Genomic DNA, 15,237 nt, shown 5'->3' with positions numbered 1-15,237 from the left:
TGTATTCCGTTTATATTTACATCCAACACAATTTCCCAACTCATATGGAAACGGGGTTTGTATATAAGAAATACTTGGATTTCAGTGAATTCTAGCTATAAATATACTCCCCCTTTAACCCTGCCCCCCCAATCTCCCGAATTTGGAGGTCTCAAGGTTGGCAAGTATGGTGGTATGTCTCATCTGCAGTTGGTCATACCCTTGATCGAAACGTGGACTCTGGAGTGAGCTCCACAATTCTAAGCAACACACAAATAGAGCACTTGACAGGAGAACATAGCACCTTATTAAGTCATTTACAGGTGGAATACTGCTGAGTACTGCGTGATAAAACAGCATCTGTTGCCAGTTCCACGAAGCTAACACTGACTTCACGTTGGCTACGGCGCACACGACTGTTCAGCAGCATCCACCATCTCTACAAGCGGGTACACACAAAAAAAAAGGATAGTCCGTTTCATCTCGCCGTCCGGAAAAAAGGAGACCTGGCTTCATGGTACGGCTCACACCGGCGTGGTCCTGCGGTTCACCCCGTCTTTCAGGTCGTTGGAGAAACAGTTGTGCACCTGTAGGAATTCCGCGGCCGCCTCGTGCTCGGGGCTGTACGCGTTCTCCGTCACGCTGTCCCTCGCCAGCGCGTACATGGACAGCTCGTCCAAGGCCCCGCCGGAGGACGGCGCCCGCTTCAGGCCCGCCACGGGCGAGTTCTCCCGCGACCCCTCCGTGGAGTGAGAGCTGGCGTGCGAGGTCCGCCGGCGGTAGCGGAAGCTGGGTATCCTGGAGTACGGCGACGAGGACGAGAGGGAGCGGATGAAGTCGCGCCGCGCCCTCCAGCGGACTTCCTTGTTTTTCTCGATGTAGATGTTGATGGCGAGGACGGCCACCGTTTCGGCCACGATGAAGGAGAGGGCGCCGAAGTAGAAGGACCAGCCGTAGGAGTAGGTGTACTTCCTGTCGTCGTCCCGCTTGTCGTTGGGGTCTCCCGCATTGCTGGAGATGTACACGATGATGCCGATGATGTTGCTCAGACCTGATGGATGACAGACAAGAACTTTGTCAAGAACGATTGTAAATGATAAATGGGTTATACAAACCCCGTTTCCATATGAGTTGGGAAATTGTGTTAGATGTAAATATAAACGGAATACAATGATTTGCAAATCCTTTTCAACCCATATTCAGTTGAATATGCTACAAAGACAACATATTTGATGTTCAAACTCATAAACTTTTTTTTTTTTTTGCAAATAATAATTAACTTAGAATTTCATGGCTGCAACACGTGCCAAAGTAGTTGGGAAAGGGCACGTTCACCACTGTGTTACATGGCCTTTCCTTTTAACAACACTCAGTAAACGTTTGGGAACTGAGGAGACACAATTTTTAATTTTCTCAGGTGGAATTCTTTCCTATTCTTGCTTGATGTACAGTTTAAGTTGTTCAACAGTCCGGGGGTCTCCGTTGTGGTATTTTAGGCTTCATAACGCGCCACACATTTTCAATGGGAGACAGGTCTGGACTACAGGCAGGCCAGTCTAGTACCCGCACTCTTTTACTATGAAGCCACGTTGATGTAACACGTGGTTTGGCATTGTCTTGCTGAAATAAGCAGGGGCGTCCATGGTAACGTTGCTTGGATGGCAACATATGTTGCTCCAAAACCTGTATGTACCTTTCAGCATTAATGGTGCCTTCACAGATGTGTAAGTTACCCATGTCTTGGGCACTAATACACCCCCATACCATCACACATGCTGGCTTTTCAACAATCCGTATGGTTCTTTTCCTCTTTGGTCCAGAGGACACGACGTCCACAATTTCCAAAAACAATTTGAAATGTGGACTCGTCAGACCACAGAACACTTTTACACTTTGTATCAGTCCATCTTAGATGAGCTCAGGCCCAGCGAAGCCGACGGCGTTTCTGGGTGTTGTTGATAAACGGTTTTCGCCTTGCATAGGAGAGTTTTAACTTGCACTTACAGATGTAGCGACCAACTGTAGTTACTGACAGTGGGTTTCTGAAGTGTTCCTGAGCCCATGTGGTGATATCCTTTACACACTGATGTCGCTTGTTGATGCAGTACAGCCTGAGGGATCGAAGGTCACGGGCTTAGCTGCTTACGTGCAGTGATTTCTCCAGATTCTCTGAACCCTTTGATGATATCATGGACTGTAGATGGTGAAATCCCTAAATTCCTTGCAATAGCTGGTTGAGAAAGGTTTTTCTTAAACTGTTCAACAATTTGCTCACGCATTTGTTGACAAAGTGGTGACCCTCGCCCCATCCTTGTTTGTGAATGACTGAGCATTTCATGGAATCTACTTTTATACCCAATCATGGCACCCACCTGTTCCCAATTTGCCTGTTCACCTGTGGGATGTTCCAAATAAGTGTTTGATGAGCATTCCTCAACTTTATCAGTATTTATTGCCACCTTTCCCAACTTCTTTGTCACATGTTGCTGGCATCAAATTCTAAAGTTAATGATTATTTGCAGAAAAAAAAATTGTTTATCAGTTTGATCATCAAATATGTTGTTTTTGTAGCATATTCAACTAAATATGGATTGAAAATGATTTGCAAATCATTGTATTCTGTTTATATTTACATCTAACACAATTTCCCAACTCATATGGAAACAGGGTTTGTACTTTTATAGCGCTTTTCTACCTTGAAGGTACTCAAAGCGCTTTGACACTATTTCCACATTCACACACACATTCACTCACTGATGGCGGGAGCTGCCATGCAAGGCCCTAACCACCACCCATCAGGAGCAAGGGTGAAGTGTCTTGCTCAAGGACACAACGGACGTGATGAGGTTGGTACACTGCAAAAACTGAAATCTAAGTAAGATTAAATATGTCAAATAAGGGTGATATTTGCTTATTTTCTGTCTGATAAGATAATTCTTCTCACTAAGCAGATTTTATTTTAGAGTGTTTTACTTGTTTTAAGGGTTTTGGTCTTAAATGATCTCAGTAAGATATTACAGCTTGTTGCTGAGATTTGATGACCTATATTGAGTAAAACATGCTTGAAACTAGAATATCAAGTGTTGCAAAGCTGTGTTATCAACACTCACAAGTATAAAACTACTTTTTTAAAGTAATAATTTCTTACTTTAAGCATGAAAACAAAAATCATGACTTTGACACAATTGTGTCTCATAATTAAAACAGATGACAGCCAAATGAACTTTGCTGTTTTATTTCCAATGAAACAATAGAAAACACGTACTCATATAGTAGTACAGTTGGCACAGTACAGTAAACTGACAGTTAATATTTAACATTTAACATGTGACATTTCTAACTATTTTGAACAGAAATAGTTCATGCACATTCAGATAAATTCTTCAAAATTACAATTAAAAAAAATTGGGCCGGGCTGTATATATGCGCACTGATTGACTGAAAGAGCACGCACTTAGCACGATGATGTCATGTTATCGATGGAAAAATGCATTTTTGAAAAAGTGGGACCCCAAAAATGTACTGTTGGACCCCATTTTTATGACACGATGTGGTCCCCGGTACCCTATTTGGAAAATTCCTAGCGCCAACACTGACCTCAAAAAAACGGAATGGAATTTTAACAGTTTTTTACTGAATGAAACACCCAAAATGTACATGAAAATAAAGAAAGTGGGATTGACAATATTAACTATGAACAATAAAACACTGAATATTAACAACATATGAACGTTGCTCCTCTTTTACTTCTCAGACCACATCTTTTACAATCAAGCAAAACAACGAAAATGTAACAAACAGCAAAATATGAATACAAAGTGTAAAAAAAAACTACAATATGATATATTATCACTTTTATGCAGACATTTGTAGTAAAAATCTGCTTCCGCATCTGTTTGGGTGCCTTTTTATCCAGGAACACTAATACCAAAAGTCACAATATTTGATAGAGTTCTAAAAAAGTTTTGACAGACCATCATAAAAAAAAAAACGGAATGGAATTTTACAGTTTTTTACTGAATGGGACAACCAAAATGTACATGAAAATAAAGAAAATGGGATTGACAATATTAACTATGAACAATAAAACACTGAATATTAACAACATATGAACGTTGCTCCTCTTTTACTTCTCAGACCACATCTTTTACAATCAACCAAAACAACGAAAATGTAACAAACATACAGTTTTACCAGATTGCCCATGAAATGTATCATTTATTTTCAAAATGGTTACAAAAAAGTTGGACCCCAAAAATATACTGTGGGACCCCATTTTAAGGACTTGATGGGGTCCCGGGACCCCATTTGGAAATTCCTAGCACCAACACTGACCTAAAAAAAACGGAATGGAAATTTTACAGTTTTCTACTGAATGAAACACCCAAAAAGTACATGAAAATAAAGACAGTGGGATTTACAATATTAACTATGAACAATAAAACAGTGAATATTAACAACATATGAACGTTGCTCCTCTTTTACTTCTCAGACCACATCTTTTACAATCAAGCAAAACAACGAAAATGTAACAAACATACAGTTTTACCAGATTTCCCATGACATTTATCATTTGAAATGTATCATTTGTTTTCAAAACGGTCACAAAAAAGTGGGACCCCAAAAATGTACTGTGAGACCCCATTTTTATGACAGGATGGGGTCCCCGGGGACCCCATTTGGAAGATTCCTAGTGCCAACACTGACCTCAAAAAAACGGAATGGAATTTTAACAGTTTTTTACTGAATGAAACACCCAAAATGTACATGAAAATAAAGAAAGTGGGATTGACAATATTAACTATGAACAATAAAACACTGAATATTAACAACATATGAACGTTGCTCCTCTTTTACTGCCCAGACCACATCTTTTACAATCAAGTAACACAACGAAAATGTAACAAACATACAGTTTTACCAGATTTCCCATGAAATGTATCATTTGAAATGTATCATTTGTTTTCAAAATAGTCACAAAAAAGTGGGACCCCAAAAATGTACTGTGAGACCCCATTTTTATGACATGATGGGGTCCCCGGGGACCCCATTTAGAAGATTCCTAGTGCCAACACTGACCTCAAAAAAATGGAATGGAATTTTAACAGTTTTTTACTGAATGAAACACCCAAAAAGTACATGAAAATAAAGAAAGTGGGATTTACAATATTAACTATGAACAATAAAACACTGAATATTAACAACATATGAACGTTGCTCCTCTTTTACTTCTCAGACCACATCTTTTACAATCAAGCAACATAACAAAAATGTAACAAACATACAGTTTTACCAGATTTCCCATGACATTTATCATTTGAAATGTATCATTTGTTTTCAAAACGGTCACAAAAAAGTGGGACCCCAAAAATGTACTGTGAGACCCCATTTTTATGACATGATGGGGTCCCCGGGGACCCCATTTGGAAGATTCCTAGTGCCAACACTGACCTCAAAAAAACGGAATGGAATTTTACAGTTTTTTACTGAATGAAACACCCAAAATGTACATGAAAATAAAGAAAGTGGGATTGACAATATTAACTATGAACAATAAAACACTGAATATTAACAACATATGAACGTTGCTCCTCTTTTACTGCCCAGACCACATCTTTTACAATCAAGTAACACAACGAAAATGTAACAAACATACAGTTTTACCAGATTTCCCATGAAATTTATCATTTGAAATGTATCATTTGTTTTCAAAATAGTCACAAAAAAGTGGGACCCCAAAAATGTACTGTGAGACCCCATTTTTATGACATGATGGGGTCCCCGGGGACCCCATTTAGAAGATTCCTAGTGCCAACACTGACCTCAAAAAAATGGAATGGAATTTTAACAGTTTTTTACTGAATGAAACACCCAAAATGTACATGAAAATAAAGAAAGTGGGATTGACAATATTAACTATGAACAATAAAACACTGAATATTAACAACATATGAACGTTGCTCCTCTTTTACTTCTCAGACCACATATTTTACAATCAAGCAACACAACGGAAATGTAACAAACATACAGTTTTACCAGATTTCCCATGACATTTATCATTTGAAATGTATCATTTGTTTTCAAAACGGTCACAAAAAAGTGGGACCCCAAAAATGTACTGTGAAACCCCATTTTTATGACATGATGGGGTCCCCGGGGACCCCATTTGGAAGATTCCTAGTGCCAACACTGACCTCAAAAAAACGGAATGGAATTTTAACAGTTTTTTACTGAATGAAACACCCAAAATGTACATGAAAATAAAGAAAGTGGGATTTACAATATTAACTATGAACAATAAAACACTGAATATTAACAACATATGAACGTTGCTCCTCTTTTACTTCTCAGACCACATCTTTTACAATCAAGCAAAACAACGAAAATGTAACAAACATACAGTTTTACCAGATTTCCCATGACATTTATCATTTGAAATGTATCATTTGTTTTCAAATGGTCACAAAAAAGTGGGACCCCAAAAATGTATTATGAGACCCCATTTTTATGACAGGATGGGGTCCCCGGGGACCCCATTTGGAAGATTCCTAGTGCCAACACTGACCTCAAAAAAACGGAATGGAATTTTACAGTTTTTTACTGAATGAAACACCCAAAATGTACATGAAAATAAAGAAAGTGGGATTGACAATATTAACTATGAACAATAAAACACTGAATATTAACAACATATGAACGTTGCTCCTCTTTTACTTCTCAGACCACATCTTTTACAATCAACCAAAACAACGAAAATGTAACAAACATACAGTTTTACCAGATTGCCCATGAAATGTATCATTTATTTTCAAAATGGTTACAAAAAAGTTGGACCCCAAAAATATACTGTGGGACCCCATTTTAAGGACTTGATGGGGTACCGGGACCCCATTTGGAAATTCCTAGCACCAACACTGACCTAAAAAAAACGGAATGGAAATTTTACAGTTTTCTACTGAATGAAACACCCAAAAAGTACATGAAAATAAAGACAGTGGGATTTACAATATTAACTATGAACAATAAAACAGTGAATATTAACAACATATGAACGTTGCTCCTCTTTTACGTCTCAGACCACATCTTTTACAATCAAGCAAAACAACGAAAATGTAACAAACATACAGTTTTACCAGATTTCCCATGACATTTATCATTTGAAATGTATCATTTGTTTTCAAAACGGTCACAAAAAAGTGGGACCCCAAAAATGTACTGTGAGACCCCATTTTTATGACAGGATGGGGTCCCCGGGGACCCCATTTGGAAGATTCCTAGTGCCAACACTGACCTCAAAAAAACGGAATGGAATTTTACAGTTTTTTACTGAATGAAACACCCAAAATGTACATGAAAATAAAGAAAGTGGGATTGACAATATTAACTATGAACAATAAAACAGTGAATATTAACAACATATGAACGTTGCTCCTCTTTTACTTCTCAGACCACATCTTTTACAATCAAGCAACACAACAAAAATGTAACAAACATACAGTTTTACCAGATTTCCCATGAAATTTATCATTTGAAATGTATCATTTGTTTTCAAAATAGTCACAAAAAAGTGGGACCCCAAAAATGTACTGTGAGACCCCATTTTTATGACATGATGGGGTCCCCGGGGACCCCATTTGGAAGATTCCTAGTGCCAACACTGACCTCAAAAAAATGGAATGGAATTTTAACAGTTTTTTACTGAATGAAACACCCAAAATGTACATGAAAATAAAGAAAGTGGGATTGACAATATTAACTATGAACAATAAAACACTGAATATTAACAACATATGAACGTTGCTCCTCTTTTACTTCTCAGACCACATCTTTTACAATCAAGCAAAACAACAAAAATGTAACAAACATACAGTTTTACCAGATTTCCCATGAACTGTATCATTTGAAATGTATATTTGTTTTCAAAACGGTCACAAAAAAGTGGGACCCCAAAAATGTACTGTGAGACCCCATTTTTATGACATGATGGGGTCCCCGGGGACCCCATTTGGAAGATTCCTAGTGCCAACACTGACCTCAAAAAAACGGAATGGAATTTTACAGTTTTTTACTGAATGAAACACCCAAAATGTACATGAAAATAAAGAAAGTGGGATTGACAATATTAACTATGAACAATAAAACAGTGAATATTAACAACATATGAACGTTGCTCCTCTTTTACTTCTCAGACCACATCTTTCACAATCAAGCAAAACAACGAAAATGTAACAAACAGTTTTACCAGATTGCCCATGAAATGTATCATTTGTTTTCAAAACGGTTACAAAAAAGTGGGACCCCAAAAATTTACTGTGGGACCCCATTTTTATGACTTGATGGGGTCCCCGCGGACCCCATTTGGAAAATTCCCAGCGCCAACAGTGACCTCAAAAAAACGGAATGGAATTTTAACAGTTTTTTACTGAATGAAACACCCAAAATGTATAATACTTACAATATTAACTATGAACAATAAAACACTGAATATTAACAACATATGAACGTTGCTCCTCTTTTACTTCTCAGACCACATCTTTTACAATCAGGCAAAACAACGAAAATGTAACAAACAGCAAAATATGAATACAAAGTGTAAAAAAAAAACCTACAACCTTTTTCCAAAACACAATATAGAATGTGAGATAAAAGAGCATACATTTATCATTTGTTTTCAAAACGCATACAAAAAAGTGGGACCCCAAAAATGTACTGTGGGACCCCATCTTTAGGACTTGATTTTGTTTAGCATTCCTAGCGCCAACACTGAAGACGGATAGAGATCCTGACCTTCTCCGACACGGTGAGTGAAGCTTTTGATTGCAATCTCGTGGATCACATGACCAAGCCCTCATTAATAAACCGCTCACATTGCCCGCATGCTACCTCCGGCATGGCCGACCACACTCACCTGCGGCAACAAAGAGAATGCCCGCGCTGAGGAGGACGTTGTTGGTCTTGCTGTAGACTCGGCCCACTCCCACGCACAAGCCGCCCAGCATCAACAGAACGGTGCTGAGGATGGGAAACACGCTGGAGGCTCGCACTATACCTGTCAGACAGAGGAGAGCACTCACTCACTCAATGGATGTTGCTTCATTAATATTCATTCAATAACGTCCTTCATTATTAGGAGTAACGTTTTCAGCCTTACATCATTCAGATAATATAATAAATAACCTCACTCTCTTTTACTTTTTATTTTGTATTTTTTTAAGGTATTGGCCGGGTTTGGTTTTGGAATTGGAATTGTATTATTATGGTATTATTGTGTATTATTTTGTTGGATTGATTAATTTGAAAAAATAAAATAAAAATTAAAAAAATATATATATTTTTTGTATCTATTTATATGTATATATATATATATTTTTTGTTTTTGTTTTTGTTTTTTTTGTTACACAGTATACTACATATTCAAAACCATCATTAAAGAGGAACTGCAATTTTTGGGGGGAATTTTGCCTATCATTCACAATTCTTATGTGACGCAAGAAAACATGTTTTTCTCCTTTTCGTGCATTGTAAATCATGAATAAATGCTAGCAAGAGGTGGCTAACAATGTAGGTAATGAAGATTGAATGTATTATTAGGAGTAACATTTTCAGTCTTACATCATTCAAATAATTAATAAACAAATAACCTCACTCTCTTTTACTTTTTATTTTGTATTTTTTTAAGGTATTTTTTCAGGAATTGGAATTGTATTGTTATGGTATTATTGTGTATTATTTTGTTGAATTGATTAATAAAAAAGAAAAAATACATATATATATTTTTTTTAAATATATATATATATATATATATATATTTTTTTTTTTGTCCTACATACTCAAAACCATCATTAAAGAGGAACTGCAATTTTGGGGGGAATTTTGCCTATCATTTACAATTCTCATTTGACGCAAGAAAACATGTTTTTCTCTTTTTCATGCATTGTAAATCATGAATAAGTGCTAGCAAGAGGTGGCTAACAATGCAGGTAATGAAGCTTGGATTTATTAGTAGGAGTAACGTTTTCATTCTTACATCATTCAAATAATTAATGAACAAGTAACCTCACTCTCTTTTACTTTTTATTTTGTATTTTTTTAAGGTATTGGAATCGTATTATTATGGTATTATTGTGTATTATTTTGTTGGCTTGATTAATTAAAAAAAAAAACATAAACAAACAAAAAAATGTTTTTTTTGTATCTATTTTTATATATATATAGATTTATTTATTTTTTAAATTATTATTATTATCATTATTATTATTTGTATTGTTTTAAATTTTGTTACACAGTATACTACATATTCAAAACCATCAATAAAGAGGAACTGAGATTTTGGGGGGAATTTCGCCTATCATTCACAATTCTTATGTGATGCAAGAAAACATGTTTTTCTCTTTTTCATGCATTGTAAATCAGGAATAAATGCTAGCAAGAGGTGGCTAACAATGCAGGTAATGAAGATTGGATTTATTATTAGGAGTAACGTTTTCATTCTTACATCGTTCAAATAATTAATAAACAAATAACCTCACTCTCTTTTACTTTTTATTTTGTATTTTTTTAAGGTATTGGCCGGGTTTGGTTTTGGAATTGGAATTGTATTATTATGGTATTATTGTGTATAATTTTGTTGGAATGATTAATAAAAAGTAAAAACTATTAAATATATATTTTTTGTCTTTTTGAATATATATATATATATATATATATATATATATATATATATATATATATATATATATATATATATATATATATATATATATATATACATATATATATATATATATATATATATATATATATATATATATATATATATATATATATATTTAAATATATTTCTTTCTTTCTTTATTTTATTTATTTATGTATTTATTTTATATTACTTTTGTTACACAGTATACTACATATTCAAAACCATCATTAAAGAGGAACTGCAATTTTTGGGGGAATTTTGCATATCATTCTCAATTCCTATGTGATGCAAGAAAACATGTTTTTCTCTTTTTCATGCATTGTAAATCATGAATAAATGCTAGCAAGAGGTGGCTAACAATGCAGGTAATGAAGATTGGATTTATTATTAGGACGTTTTCAGTCTTACATCATTCAAATAATTAATAAACAAATAACCTCACTCTCTTTTACTTTTTATTTTGTATTTCTTTAAGGTATTGGCCTTTTTTGGTTCGGGAATTGGAATTGTATTATTATGGTATTATTGTGTATTATTTTGTTGAATTGATTAATAAAAAAAAAAAAAAAAAAAAAAAAATATATATATATATATATATATATATATATATATATATATATATTTTTTTTTTTTTTTTTTTTAAATCTATTTATATATATTTTTTAAATTTAATTTAATTTTTTTAATTAATTAATTTATTTATTTTTCTACATATTCAAAACCCTCATTAAAGAGGAACTGCAATTTTGGGGGGAATTTTGCCTATCATTCTCAATTCTTATGTGATGCAAGAAAACATGTTTTTCTCTTTTTCATGCATTGTAAATCATGAATAAACTCTAGCAAGAGGTGGCTAACAATGCAGGTAATGAAGATTGGATTTATTTCACGTATAAAGCGCTGTACAAAAAAATCCCAAAACCTCCATCATGGTTTAATATACATGCTGTATGTATGTAACGTAGTAACAGCCACATTCATAACAACATGACGTATTTACCGTATTTCCGCAATTTTAGGCATTACGGTATCACAGACGCATCACAACGCTCGCTTTTTCCCTAACAACAACTTCGACTAATCATGGCAGACTTCATGAGAGCCAAGAGAAACTACTTTGGGACAGATGACGATCCAGAACCTTATACTTTTGAACCTGAGTATACAGAGTATGACCTACGAGTTTCAGAAGCTGTGTGCTAAGCAGATCCAACTTTAGTCTGCCACATGATGTACAAAAAAATACAAACTACGGACGTAATAAAACAATCACTTACTGTACAATGTGTGCTCTCAACTGACGGGATGTTTATATCATTCAGCACTAGACTTGTGTTCCCCAGTTAGATGATAATCATAATGCTCAGGTAAAAAATGCTGCGAGCAAAAAAGCATATCGTATCGTCTTCTTTGCAGTGTTTTCCGAGTATAAATTTGACTCCCATTAGCTATATTGTTAGCCATGTCTTACTAGCATTTTTTTGCGCTTTAGAATAAATACAAAAAAGAGAACACCCCCCTTTAAAAAACATTACGTGGCTTTTTTTAATATTTTTTATTTTATTAATTCTATTTTTAACTATTTTATTTTTGTTACACAGTATATCACATTTTCAAAACCATCTGTATTAAGTCAAATAAAAATATGCGTGTTATACCATGCATTTTTTACTTATTTTACCTTATTTTATGTTGCGAGCAAAAAAGCATATCGTATCGTCTTCTTTGCAGTGTTTTCCGAGTATAAATGACTCCCATTAGCTACATTGTTAGCCATGTCTTACTAGCATTTTTTTGCGTTTTAGAATAAATTAAAAAAAAGAGAACACCCCTCTTTAAAAAACATTACGTGGCTTTTTTATTTTTATTTTATTTTATTAATTCTATTTTTAACTATTTTATTTTTGTTACACAGTATATCACATTTTCAAAACCATCTGTATTAAGTCAAATAAAAAAATGCGTCTTATACCATGCATTTTTTACTTATTTTACCTTATTTTATGTTGCGAGCAAAAAAGCATATCGTATCGTCTTCTTTGCAGTGTTTTCCGAGTATAAATGACTCCCATTAGCTACATTGTTAGCCATGTCTTACTAGCATTTTTTTGCGCTTTAGAATAAATTTAAAAAAAAGAGAACACCCCCCTTTAAAAAACATTACGTGGCTTTTTTTATATTTTTTTATTTTATTAATTCTATTTTTAACTATTTTATTTTTGTTACACAGTACATCAGATTTTCAAAACCATCTGTATTAAGTCAAATAAAAAAATGTGTGTTATACCATGCATTTTTTACTTATTTTACCTTTCATTCTTCATTTTATTATATCGCTTATAAAATAAAATAAAGATATTGTGGAGGGGTGCGTGGTCTGCGGGCCTGCCGCGGAGCAGGGTGTGTAAGGACCGGCCTCGAAGCACAGCTGGCAGGTGATTGGATTACCCAGCTGGGGCAGATCATCCAGTCACCTGTCATGCTTATTAGAAGCAGCCGGGCCGAGACATTGTGGCTGGGAGTTTTGAGCAAATGCGCGCTGGACTTGAACATACTGATAAAGTTGTGGAGCAGAGTGCTGTCCTGGCGTGTGCATACAAAATAAAAGATTGTTCAACCGGGCTTCCGAGAAGTGGTATCACGGTCAGGACAACCCAAAAGAGGGAAACCCTCACAGATATTAAGACCAACTCCATTTAAATCAATACAAAATAATTTTTTGTCGATGCATTTTATGTAGCTTGGATTTTTCTACACCTGTGCTTCAGGTCATGTCTTATCATACTTTAGTTGTTGTTCACCTAGGTTTTGTGTTCAGTTCTGTTCCTATCACTCCTTGCTTTCCTTTGTTTACATTTCTTGTTGCTAGGGCATTAAGTATACACACCAGACTCTTGTTTATTGATTTGTGTCCCCACCTGCTGCTGCCATTAATCACTTAATATTCTGTTGTCACCCGGCCTAAGTCGCTGGATCAATGTTAAGTTTACGTTCCTTTTTCTACGGTAACCCTTTCTTGGGATTCGCGCAATGCGACTGTTTTATTTAGCTTCATGCTACGCCCTAAGTTATGCCTCGTTATGCCATGCTAAGGATCTTAGTTTACCTGCACCCTGCTCCCTGCCCATCCTTCATTTCCCCCGGAGAACACAACCATCGCAGACATGCGACCCGAAGGTAACAGAAAAATCAAAGGTATATAACGTGGAGTGATTATAACATGAGTGTGGTGCTTGGCGCCCTAGCAACAAGAAACGTAAACAAAGGAAAGCAAGGAGTGCTAGGAACGGAATTAAACACAAAATCTAGGAGAACAACAACAACAAAGGCATGTCAAGACCTCCAGGTCATGACAGGTTTTCCGTTTTATTTCATGCATATTCCTAATATTCCTTTATATTATCTTTTTAAATCAAGTCAAAAGTTTACATACACTTGTAAAGAACATAATGTCATGGCTGTCTTGAGTTTACAATAGTTTATACAACTCTTATTTTTTTGTGATAGAGTGATTGGAGCACGTACTTGTTAGTCACAAAAAAACATTCATGATATTTGGTTCTTTTATGAATTTATTATGGGTCTACTGAAAATGTTGGGTCAAAAGTATACATACAGCAATGTTAATATTTGCTTACATGTCCCTTGGCAAGTTTCACTGCAATAAGGCGCTTTTGGTAGCCATCCACAAGCTTCTGCTTGAATTTTTGACCACTCCTCTTGACAAAATTGGTGCAGTTCAGCTAAATTTGTTGGTTTTTTGACATGAACTTGTTTCTTCAGCATTGTCCACACAGGACTTTGGGAATGCCATTCTAAAACCTTAATTCCAGCCTGATTTAGCCATTCCTTTACCACTTTTGACGTGTGTTTGGGGTCATTGTCCTATTGGAACACCCAACTGCGCCCAAGACCCAACCTCCGGGCTGATGATTTTAGCTTGTCCTGAAGAATTTTTCATTGTCCCATTTACTTTCTGTAAAGCACCAGTTCCATTTGCAGCAAAACAGGCCCAGAGCATAATACTACATATATTATATTATTTTTATATTGCTGTGTTGTCAGAAAAATTGTATGTAAATGATCAAAAAACTTTCCGTTCTGAGTTCCCAATGAACAGACAAGAGGCTGTCTTTGTTGCACCAAGCCAAAGGCTTGGAAAATTCCATTGTGTACGATGGGAGGTGACGGGAGGGGGGGTTATCTATTGTGATCCAGGACTAGCCCAAGCCCGAGGCATCTTTTTCTTTTGTGTTAATGTGACCAAAAACAATGTTTGTTTACATACCGCCCCATTCCTTTAGAAACAGCTGTTATTATGTAAACAGGGAAAGTCCAAATAAAAAGGTGGTGGCGTACAATCTTTCGCCAGAGCGTGGGTGACACGAGGTTACAGGTCGACATGTTTCTCCTAAATTGAGCCAAATCGAATCCTGTCTCTGTTTAATTCTTTCCATTCCTTTGCCACTTTTGATGTGTGTTTGGGGTCATTGTCCTATTGGAACACCCAACTGCGCCCAAAACCCAACATCCGGGCTGATGATTTTAGGTTGTCCTGAAGA

General features: G+C 35.6%; 1 protein-coding gene across 1 annotated transcript in view; it reads right to left on the bottom strand.

The window, feature by feature from the left end:
- Nucleotides 1–15,237, bottom strand: part of cacng4b (calcium channel, voltage-dependent, gamma subunit 4b) — a 76,726-nt gene continuing 61,489 nt past the window's right edge. Inside the window, exons 3-4 of the mRNA XM_061973453.2 lie at nucleotides 8,888–9,028; nucleotides 1–1,030 (exon numbers count right to left, since the gene is read on the bottom strand). Of these exons, the coding sequence (XP_061829437.1) occupies nucleotides 504–1,030; nucleotides 8,888–9,028 (668 nt within the window). The 3' untranslated portion in view covers nucleotides 1–503. The remainder of the gene's footprint in view (nucleotides 1,031–8,887; nucleotides 9,029–15,237) is intronic.

Source organism: Nerophis lumbriciformis, linkage group LG22 (genome assembly GCF_033978685.3).
Source record: "Nerophis lumbriciformis linkage group LG22, RoL_Nlum_v2.1, whole genome shotgun sequence".
Classification (NCBI taxonomy): domain Eukaryota; kingdom Metazoa; phylum Chordata; class Actinopteri; order Syngnathiformes; family Syngnathidae; genus Nerophis; species Nerophis lumbriciformis.
The sequence above is the reverse complement of the archived record's forward strand: the minus strand, read 5'-3'. Positions and strand labels throughout refer to the sequence as shown.